Consider the following 11,923-nt stretch of genomic DNA (forward strand, 5'->3'; position numbering starts at 1 on the left):
GTAACAAAGTTCATGGCGGTAAAATTTTATAAATAAAGGTAGATTACTCAAAGATAATCTACATTGCTTGTATGTTGGACGCTCTAGTGGAAATGTTTGGTATCAACAATTATAATTAATAATTTTATAAATGTGGCATTGAGTTACAAAAATTATAATTAATAATGTATGTTTGGTATCAACATACATTGCTTGTATGTTGGACGCTCTAGTGGAAATGTTTGGTATCAACAATTATAATTAATAATTTTATAAATGTGGCATTGAGTTACAATCATATTACATCTTTGAAAATATGTTATTGTAAACAAAATGGTTGAGGCTTCAACCACTTATGTTGGAACAATAATCACAACACAAAAAAGTATTCTTTTTGTTGATGTTCTATCCACTCATAAAAAACTTTGTGATATCTCCATACTTGGAATTTAATTTTTTGTAGTAGTGGAAAATGTCTTCATGAATACAAAACTCTTTATACATAGATCAGTTTAACATAGTATAAAAATACATAAGTAATTTTATTAGCTTCTTTAACTAATACTTTTGACAAGTTTTATGAATCATTGCATTCAAGAGAATTTGATGTGACTATATTGAGGATTAATTCATAATAGTCAATAGTGCAAGGTCCAAAAATAAAATGAGGTTATAAGAGCAACGCAAATTTTGTAAAGATAAGCGCTTTTTATAAGTGTCAATAAAATGAAAATTTTCTTTATAATTGTAGAAAAGAAATGGATTGATTCATATTAAAGCTTTACTTCTTTGTATTCCATAGTTTATTTAATGTTTTTGAAATATTTTACAAGTTTTTTGTACTCATTAATTTTGTGTTGGCCCAATCAAAACAGGCTTATCTCATTTTAATTTTAAGTCTAATTTTGATTTTCGAGCATGACTAATCAAATAACTGCATTTGAACATGCTCGTCTTGATTTATGGACCAGCTTGCATGGATTAATTATGATAAGCCACAAACCAATTTCTATCTTTAATCAAACCCTTGAAGATAAAAAGACTAGCTCGACTGAAAATATTAATTTTCAAAGCCTTACACATGACCAAGGGCGAGAATAAAAAAGAACATATACACGCAAGAAGTACAAAACAATAAGCTAATTATCTAACATTGAATTTTTGAATGGTTTAACACTCCTTTACAATAGAAGCAATCATTTCTGCAAAATGAAAAAATAAAAGAGAAAAACACCTGAGCTCAACAAATAATTAAATGAGATTATAGCATACTTTCTATTTTTTATATTTATTCACAATCTGTTGTTGCAATTTTAAGAGAGGCATCTGTCCGTGGTGGCATCGCCTTATCCTTGACAACCACTTCCGTGAGGCCGACTTTCCCATTCATCTTCTTCTCTGCAATTTGTCTTTTAGTTGATTTGTAATATATGGCATGCAGCACTAACTGAGTTATGGAAAACAGCAGACCCAAGGTGTTCGGAATCTGTAAAACACGAAATAATAATCATCAAAGTAGATCACTAATAAAATTTTATACAGTTATGAATTCGTGCAATATTTGTAGCATCAAAATTTATTTTGAAGTGAGATTATTTGAGATAAAGGCCGTATATACTTTTATGCATCATTTGGTTTCCATAAAATACAATGAAATGTCAGTAATATTCCCTTATATATTTAACTTTTTCACCAACCTATAAATGCTAATTATTTACAAATAACTTTTAGTCGCACTTTTTGACCAATCCATAAATTTTAAATATGTTATTAACAATGTTGCTTATATTTTGATTCTCATTACATTGTTCCTATTTGAATATATTAGTTCATATATTTTGATTCTCATTACATAGAAAAAGTTTATTATCTTAATTTGAATATAAAGCTAGTTTTCAAAATTGTTTTCTTTACAAGAAAGAGAGGAGAGAGCTTAATTACCGTAATATAAATATCAAAACGGATGAGGGCGTAGATAGTCCAACAAAGGCCATTAAAAAATGATGCAATTGATATGGAGAGCGGCATATATTCCACACTTTTTGTTCGTATCACCATTTTCTGCATCATATCAAATAAGATGACAAATCAAAAACTTGCGCAAATAGATATAAATACCATGTATATACATATGAGAATAACTAGTTTCACCTACCATAACAGAAAGCGGTGCGAGATACATCATAATGCAAAAAATGACACAGAGAATACCAACGATGAGGGAGCGGCGATCGTGTGTGTGGAAGCATGTTAGAACCACGACAACTACAATGCCAACAAAGATGAGGTCTCCTAGAAAGAGCAGCAATGCCTTAACTCGCTTTGGGCCGGTAGAGAATACAAGGTAGAGGATGACATAACAAAGCTCAATTAATGTTCCAACACTATTGATGGTGAGAACAAGGGTGCTATTGGGGTGCACAATGGGTAACCCAAAGACCATCCATAGCATGCAATTTAGAAGTGTGGCTGCATATGGTATAACTGAGAATTCCTCCACAGATTTCTTCTTGCATATCCTGACGAATATTGGCCTAAAGGGCAAAAGAGAATTACATTAACTTATAATATAAGAAATCTATAGCATTTGCTAGCCTCCTACATTGTAATGTAAGGATTAGATAAATAAGGTAGAGAAATCAGAAAATCAAAAATTTTAGTGCCTTTAGTAAAAATATCAACAAGAATACCGAGGAATTAGCACAAAAAATATAGTTTCTTTAATTTATTTAAATTTTAAAAAAGTAATTCCTAAAAACCGAATAAGTTGTATCTTTTCTTGTTCCAAATTCTCAAGATTAGTGGCTGCCCTGACTTACAATGGGGATAAGAAGAGGCCTAATGCGATAACGTTGCCAGCGATTCCAACAACAGTCCGAATTAGATCCGCAGAAACCATGACTGTATACTTTACAAGGAAATGAAATAAATCAAATATGAGAGAGAGAGAGTTAAAATTTATGAGCTGAAGATGAAGAGAATGGAAGGGATATTTAAATAGGATGGATTGAGTTTTTAAGGTTAGAGAGAGAGGGAGAGGGAGAGAGATAATTAATCCTAAGCTGCTCGACGTATGGAGAAGAGTTCGGGAAAGGAATTCTTCCCTGATATTCACAGTAATGATTATATGTACATAAGCTAATTAAATTAATTTGAAAAACTCAATACTCCTACTTTATTTATTTGAAAGTCAGTTTAAACAAGTAGTTATATTATTTTTTTATGGTGTATTGTTTTCTTGGGACTTTGGAGCCGGGCTTAGTTTAATCTGAATGCTATATTTTATATTTTAAAGGAAAATTTAATATTCTTTTGAAGTTACATAACATATGTTAAATAACGTGTTAAATCCTTCATATTCATGCATTGAAATGCTCGTTGAATGTTGAATAAAAAATGGCTTGAATTTCTACCCAGTCAAAGGAATAATTTATAAAATATTAAAAAAGCTCTTGCCTCAAACTTATTCCTTCCTCTTCTTATTTTCTTCCTTACTTTGCAACGTTATTTCGGTTGCCTATGAATCACCATCATCTGCTTGTTGCAAATCGTGGGTTGGACAACTCCTTTGTGTGATGAATTAACACTAAATTAGGTGATTATAAAATCGCCTACCTTTTTCTTGTTTGAATAAAATATTTTTTAATGTGATATTCCATTAAAAATTATTTATTGTTAAATAATTTCTTAAATTATTCATTTTAATGCTGAGGTTGAATGGACTTTTTCCAACTAATTATCGATTTTATGAATTTTTATTAAGAAGAAAGAAATGAGATAAATAGCTAAATACACAAAACATTCTTTGATTCCATGCTAACGATTGAGATAAAAAACTTAAGAAAAAAATAATATTTGCTATATCAAATATGTGACCACACGATTCTTGGAAAAATTCAGTGGGTCACATAAGAACCACAAAGCAGGAATAATTTTTCCAAAAATAGTGTCACATGTTTGGATGGATTTTTCATAAAGATAATGCAATGTGAATGGGTATATTTTGATGAACATAAAGCCACAAACATGGATGGATTTTTCATAAACATAAAGCCACAAACATGGAGGGATTTTTCTAAAGTAAAGCCACAAGTATTGACGACTTTATCTTCTAATCATGTGGATGCAATTTTCATAAAGATAAAGCCACAAGCAGAATTGTTTGCATGATCCAAAAGCTACCACATATATATTTGCATGAAATAAAATGTCATATGGATTTGCAAGGAGTATATATTACCACATAAACATTTTGCATGAAACAAACTATCACATGGACTTCTAGTTTGGAACATATAATAAACAGCATGAAGATTCCCCTCTTTTCATACTACTTTAGGTTAGGGATTTTAGTTGCTAGAAAAAAAGGAAGAGGAGAGCATAGTTTGCTGTGTTTTTTAGGTAGACTAAAGAGGGAGAGAAGATGAAAGGTTTAGGTGGGATCAAGGTTCTGGTATGGTAGAAAGGAAGAGAGGAAGAGGGTTTTAGGTGAGAATAGCGTACAGGTAGTGGTGAAGTGAGAAAGAGATTTAGCGAAGGACTTAGGGCTTCCGTTGAGGATGAAGTGAGGAGAGAGTAAGTTGAGGTTTTAGGATTTTGGGTACTGAGTGGAAAGGGGAAGAGAGTATTAATCTTTGAGAGAAAAATGAGGTGAAAGCCCTGATATGGTTGGATATGCAAGTGGAAAAGAGAAGAGAGGGGAAAGCTACCACAATTCCACAAATTACATTATGAAAGACTTGCATAAAAATATTAGAGTGATTGGTGTTCAATACCTTTGCATGGGTGGAACTTTTTTTTTTTTTTTTGACTTGCTTGGAAGATGAAGTATCCCTACCTTTCTTAATATGGAGTCTCATCATTGTGTGGAGGAATAAGAGGGATAGGAGAGGGAGAGAGAGTGGACTGTTTTTGAGAGGAGAGGAGAGGGCATGAGGCTTATTCTTGAGAGGAGACGAGGAAGAGAGTGTTCAAACAAGAGAGAATGATGAGGAAGTATGGAATTTCAGATGGATAAAGTGTTAAGTGGGAAGAGATTTCAAGGAGGCATTTTGGGGGAAAGTTGGGGTAAAATTGGTTTTGGATGACGTGGTGTCTAGCTTAAAATATTTCAGTTTGAAGTGAAAAGATGTTTGTGGGTAGTTTCTCCTTGGGTTCTCTCTAGTTCTTACTATCTTGCGAAATTTTGGCTATTGGTCTAAGTTGTTCAGCTTAAGTTCTCTACTTCTTTGTGTCTATTTCTTTGGTGCTAGATAGACATTCTTACCTTGGCATCATGGAGAATACCTATGCCTATGACTCCTTAAGGCTTGAAACTACTAAGTTGCACTTCGACAAAATTTCCCTACTAAAAAATGACAAGCCTGCCCTGTTCTTTTCAGATGTTAACAATGTCAGCTTGCAGAACCGCTATAATTAACTCTATTATAAAATTTCACTTAATATCGTCCTAATACTGAAATCATTAGGAAATTCGTTGTTGATTTAAAATTGGAGGGAGAGTAGATGTGGGTTTAATTTGTGGTAGACACATAATGCAGAAATAGGAAAAGAAGGTTGAATATACACATATTTTCTATAGAGAAAACTTTTATTGAAAGAATGAATATGAAAGTAATGAAATGGATGAATTCAACACCCAAGTGGATTCCTAAATTGTCTTCATCTAGTTCAAGTTCTATGGACTTAAGCTTCATTACATTAAAATGCAAGTTCTATATTCTTTATGAGATATTTATGGTAAGCTTATGAAGGTTGACATTTCCTCCTACAATATGAATAGACCTTCTATTTCTAGAGAGCGTGTTGAAAGAGACATCAACCAATATTTTTCTTATTCTATTTGGTTGGGCAGCGTAAACTCTAGCAATTGGTAGGCTGCGGAGCCATAATATATGCTAGACTGATATACTAATTACTTGATGTTTGGGCACACAATTGATCGTTAATTTAAAGCTCACCTTGAATTAGAAAGGAGAAGAAAACTGGTAAGGATAAATTGAAGGATGGGCTTATTGATCTTCCCGTTGTTATTTGGTATGATTTTTTGAGAAAAAAAATATGTATATATACTAATTAGCTCAGGTGGTGGATGTAGATCAACCAGAAGGCTTAAAAAGGAAGAAGGAAGAGGCGATTCTTAGTGTTTTCAAAAATGAGGTTGCTTTTCTGGCCCCTAATTTATAGACCTAGGCTCATCCCGTGTCTCCCATAGTTGGGAAAACATTGAATTTGGTACAATAGGTCTAAGTCAAAATATTGCTTTTGTAGATAGCATGTTCTTAGCTGGTGTTGCTTGATTTTCCCCAGCTATTTTCACAATAATGTAAGTCCTAGTAGTGGCCCTAGAAAACTTGATCCTCTCCCTAACAACTTGATTGATTTTTTAAAATGAGATGTTCTTTCACACCGGGGCTCTTAAAGCATGTATAGATATCATTTCAGTAATATAGGACTCTATTGACTCTAGATATTTAAACCCACAGAGAACATTACTCCTTTAAGAAAAATTATAATCTATAACTTATAGGTCTCAGTTTTGAATGTCAATTAAGGTGATTTCTAACAACTAATAATAAATTACAACACTAAGTTTTAAATTAAACCTAACTAGATCAATTTGTTTGGTGAAAATCAAGATATAAAAGCTACCATTCTCTTGTGATTGCATAAATAGATTGTAGGATCGAGTACTATGAATCGCTAATGTGGCTAATGACAAATAACAACATATATCTTGTTTACCCTCTTTTAAGCACACAAATAAGTTTGGTTAACCTAGTTTCATTTACTTAAGACCTAGATTAAGCCCATAAAATCATATTTCTCTATAATTTTGCATTGGTTATAGTTAACTTTCATTCTAGCATAGAGAAAATGTGAATACTCTAGTAGTTGTACCACCACTCTACTATGTCCGAATGGTTCAAAATGAATTTTAACAATTCATGTGGCCGATATGAAATATTAGCAAAGCATAGAAAAATACTCATCACATAGATATTAAAAACTAATTCTAAAACATCTACACATCTTAAAAATCTAACTTATTAATCACGTGAAAAAGGTTCTGGCAGCTAAGGGCCCAGTAAGTTGGTGCCAAAGTGCTTAGATGGAGTTCCTTTAAGCCCAAACGCTAGCGCTTAGGTACCAGTCCGTTAGTTCTAATATGCTCCATTTTGCCTCTACTTCACTTTATTTTAGCTCTAATTTGCTCCATAGGTTCAACCTATTTTACCTAAAAAAAAAATATACAAATTCTTTTCTTTAGAATGCAATTCCATCCATAAACAAGGGCAAAATATAAAGGAAGTTAAATATGATTTAGGACATATTAAAATTCTTTAAACTTAAATGTTACTTGTCCTCAAATATCACTAACATTTTTAAAATCAATTTTATTAATTTTAGGAAGTGGTTTAATTAAAATTATCAATCATTTTTCCTCGAGAATGTAGTAGTTTAACTTAAGAAAAATTCTAGTAAATCACCCTAGAACGAGGGTGTAAGAAAACCATGTTGTTTTTTTTTTTGACCTTCTAAGTTGCTCAGCTTAAGTTCTCTACTTCTTTGTGTCTATTTCTTTGGTGCTAGATAAACATTCTTACCTTGGCATCATGGAGAATACCTATGCCTATGACTCCTTAAGGCTTGAAACTACTAAGTTGCACTTCGACAAAATTTCCCTACTAAAAAATGACAAGCCTGCCCTGTTCTTTTCAGATGTTAACAATGTCAGCTTGCAGAACCGCTATAATTAACTCTATTATAAAATTTCACTTAATATCAATGTCTAATATATTAAAGAGAAAGTAGGATACAAATAGATTGTGTGGGAGGGTCCAAACATGACACCCCGCCCACACGATAACCACCATATGCAAATGGTTCCAAAAAGAGAAAATACAAAAAAAATACATGAAAGACCCAAATAAAAGAAAAATAAGAAAGTGTCAAAATCCGGATTAAGGAGCCAACTAATAAATTGTGAGATGAGTGCGATTGTCAGTTGTAACCAATGTATTATCCAATAAATTCCCGAGCTCGAGTCTACCTCCATTCTTCTTCTTCCTCCTGGAATAGAATTGTCATTTCTCATCCGAAGATTGACTCGTCTGGTCAGTGGATTGGTCTAAAATGTGTCGGACATGTGTAGGTTGTTGAACATTAGAATCAACTACTTGTTGTAGGGGAGTAGGCACTCTCGTGTATCCTGACATGTAAGTGGGGCTTCTTTAATAACAGCCAGGGGTATGAACACATTTGGATTTGTACCTGTAGTATGATTTTCTTCATCAGGAACTGCGGTGTTGGCAAGGGGGATCCACAGGCAAATCGGACACAAAATCTTATCTTGTGGGAACTTCCTCCACAAATTGAGCAGATGTGTCCATAGCAATGGGGTTAGACCCCTCTTTGTTTGCTTGAGCTTTAGCTTTCAAATTTGGATGGAGTCTGTGACATTTATCAAATGTATGCCCAAACATCTTACAGTGGGTACAATAAAAAGGTTTATGTTCCATGACAATTGGTTGCCAATATTTATTGTGAGTTGCCCAACCAGACTGCAGTAATGTCAGGTAAGATAATATCCCTTTCCACAAGTATTCTAGCCACATAAGACCTAGTTAGGTTAAAGGTGGACATATCTAGATTCATAGGATCTCCAAGAATGACTCCAATAGAATAAAAAACCTGATGATTAAAGAAATGCAACTTGAGACCAGGTAAATTAATCCACACCGGAACAGTAGGACACTCATAATTTGGGTCAAAATCAGGAATCCACCCGAGTAACTTCATTGACTTGCCTGCAATGTTGAGATATTTTTTAGAGAAAATCTGAGCATAGTCTTCAACTCGGGTTAACTGGATCAACACATGTCTCCCATAAGTTTGAGATCGTCAACACTCTTTCTGATAACTTTCGTAGGTGGGTGCCCCCATTGAAATTTTCCAATAAGGGCGAACTTGAATTTCTCAGTTAGGGTCGAAATTTCTGAATCAAAGAAAAATAGTGCTGTTTTCCCACTCTTCCTACTTATCTTCTTAAGAAAAGGAAAACCACTCGTACTATCACGACATTCCTTATAGCTTGAAGGGAAGACAACAGTAGATTTCACAATATGATTACCCACCACACGGGCAAAAGAAGCTTTGCCCGGATCAACCAAAGAAGGAAGCACCATAACGACAATCCTTCAGCCCGCAGATGCAAAAGCCAAAGAAACCAGACGGTCTGATCCGATGGAGCGCGACCAAAAGTGAATGGACGCGCGTCGGGTCGAAGCAGCAGAAATTTAACCTACGAAAACATACGCGGGACGGAAGAAACAAGCGCGTACTGGTGAAAATAGCAGAAAGCGAGCCGCAATCGGGTCGAAACTGTGAGAGAGGAGCCGCAGGCGCGATCAGCCCTACAGCGAGCAGCGAGCGCAGGCGCAGCTCGACGAAGCAGACGATAGAACAGAGCGTACTCCCCTTCTTCTATACATATACACATAATTTGAATAACAATTTATACATATCAGCAATCAGCAACTCTTATGTTTCCCTGCCCCTCTATACATAAATCATCAAAGTACTCCATATGCTAGTTATCCTTCCACAAATAAAGATTACCTTCTCCAAGATTCCAAAATATGTTCTTATCAGAATATGATCTCACCTTTAGCATGTCTTTCCAGTTTTTAGAGTCGCCATTTCTAACCTCCACATCAAAAGGGTGTTTCCCTTTGCAATATTTAGCATAGATGTACTGAGCCCAAATGATTTTAGTTCTCTGAAGTTAACCCACAACTTTATGCAATTAGTTTCAGCAACATGACTCAAATTTTTGAAACAAAAACCCCTTGCAAAACTAGGTTTGTAAAGTTTTTTTTCCATGGCGTCCATACTTTCTTTTTTGTTTCAGCAGCCCAAAGGAACTTGTTAAAAATTCTTTCATGCATTGATTGAATACTCTTTTGAATCTTCATCAATTGTAGAACAAAAGAAGGGATAGTGTTTAAAACACTTTTAGCAATGTTATTCTCCCACCAAAAGAGAGAAACGAATTAGTCCAATCAATAATCTCCCCTTATATTTCCCCACCACCTAATCATATTGAATTTATTTTCTCCTCCCATTGATCACATTGATCCCAAAGTATCTAAAGGGCAATTCCGCAATTGAGAAACCTGTATGCTGGTTCACCCATACTTTTTCTCCCATATTCATATTTTTTCCAAAGAAAAGTTGGCATTTACTAGCGTTGAAAGTCATAACTGACACTTTTTGAAACTTTAAGATAAGTTTATGTACCTTTGTAACAACATATTTTCTTACATTAGTAAAAGAATCACATTATCGACATGCAAGGTGGCTAATTAACATAAAAGCCCTAAGATGATATTGAGTTCCACGGTATCTTTCGCAAATCATTCACCATTCTTGAGAAATAATCAAACACTAATATAAAAATTGTAAGAGATAGTGGATCTCCTTGTTATATACCTATGCCCGGAGTAAAAAAGCCCACTCGAATTCCCATTTATATGCACTGTATAGTGGTTACCTTCAAGCCATCTCCTAATAAGATAACAAAAATCCTCTTGAAAACATCTCCCTTTAAGCACATTTATTATAAAACCCCAATTAATTGTGTTATATGCCTTTCTCAAATCCAGTTTTATGATTAAATTTTCACCCCGACATTTCCTATCAAGATCATGCATAAGCTTCTGTGCCAGAAGGATGTTATCTGTGATGCTTCTGCCCTTTATAAAAGCAGATTGGTTCATTTTGATTATCTTTGATAGATGGTGTTGCAATCTAACCACTAAAATTTTCCTTATTACTTTATATATCACAGTAGTCAAGTAAATGAGTCTAAATTGGACCCAGGTTGATTTTTCCTTCCCTTTACGTATGATAACAATCGTGGATGTAGATAAATATTTACACATATCATGCCCCTTAAAGTAGCTTTGTATAGCAGAAATTACACCTCCTTAATAATGCTCCAGCTCACCTTATAGAATTCTGCAATGAAACCATCTGGATCCGCTGCTTTAGTGTCGTCAATACTATTTAGAGCCTCCCAAATTTCTCCCTTGGTCGAAATACTGTAAGATATAACTCTCTATTATATTTCACCTGATCCTGTAACAAATCATGGAAAATATTGTGTATCGCATTCATCTTTAAATAGTGTTTCAAAATATGTAACACCACTCCTGCTTATCTCCTCCTGCGTCGAAAACCAGTCATTTTCCTCATTTTAAATTCTCACTACTGTGTTAATTCTTCTTTTATTTTTAATGCAAGCATGAAAATACTAAGAATTCATGTCTCCTTCAAGAAAGTGGACCAATATTATAATTTATATGCTCATCTTATGATATACAATATAATATATGTATTTTAAATAACATGTTATAATTTTTATTGAAAAAAGGCCTAACATTCAAATATGACCAATAAAAAGTAGAGTACATAAACCAGGATAAACCGATACATGAATTTATAGATATCAATAACTATTCATGCAATTACTTGAGAAAAAACAAAATACTACAATAAATTTAAGAGAAAGAGTACTCATCTAACTAAGATATGTAAATAGAATTTCTCATTTTTGACGTTCTAATTAATTCTTCAAAATGTGAATTTCTTATATATGAGCACAAATCAGAGTATAAAATTTATTTAATCATCTAACTTATTTCTTAACACTAAACTTCTCTTGATTCAACTCAAAAATTTTGATTTTTATTTCTTAAACAATAATTAATTCATTTCAATTAAATATAAATCACAAAATAAATGAATCAACACTAACCTTGCTAATAACGTACCTTCTTCACTCAATCTCAAATGTTCTTTTGCCTATAAATTGTTTTTTGTTATTATTACTATTTTTTATACTAAATCATAACTTATACTTAATGCATTTAATTAAACA

General features: G+C 33.4%; 1 protein-coding gene across 1 annotated transcript; it reads right to left on the reverse strand.

Annotated features, from left to right (window-relative positions):
- Positions 1-1,267: 1,267 nt before the first annotated feature.
- LOC110033726 (bidirectional sugar transporter SWEET4-like) lies at positions 1,268-2,878 on the reverse strand. Its single transcript, XM_020737786.1, has 4 exons — positions 2,799-2,878; positions 2,135-2,513; positions 1,921-2,040; positions 1,268-1,465 (listed from the first exon to the last, which is right to left on the reverse strand). The coding sequence occupies exons 1-4, from the start codon at positions 2,876-2,878 to the stop codon at positions 1,268-1,270; spliced, it is 777 nt and encodes a 258-aa protein (XP_020593445.1).
- Between the last annotated feature and the right edge of the window lie 9,045 nt (positions 2,879-11,923).

This window comes from Phalaenopsis equestris, unplaced genomic scaffold, assembly GCF_001263595.1.
Source record: "Phalaenopsis equestris unplaced genomic scaffold, ASM126359v1 Scaffold001269, whole genome shotgun sequence".
In the NCBI taxonomy this organism is placed as follows: domain Eukaryota; kingdom Viridiplantae; phylum Streptophyta; class Magnoliopsida; order Asparagales; family Orchidaceae; genus Phalaenopsis; species Phalaenopsis equestris.

What these genes read in the sequence shown, in the direction of transcription:
- LOC110033726 (XM_020737786.1), bottom strand. Translation starts at nt 2,878, where the DNA reads ATGGTTTCTGCGGATCTAATTCGGACTGTTGTTGGAATCGCTGGCAAC. An exon ending in GGCCTCTTCTTATCCCCATT is followed by an intron (nt 2,514 to 2,798) that starts GTAAGTCAGGGC and finishes TTTGCCCTTTAG; the next exon opens with GCCAATATTCGTCAGGATAT. An exon ending in GTTTTGATATTTATATTACG is followed by an intron (nt 1,466 to 1,920) that starts GTAATTAAGCTC and finishes CGTGTTTTACAG; the next exon opens with ATTCCGAACACCTTGGGTCT.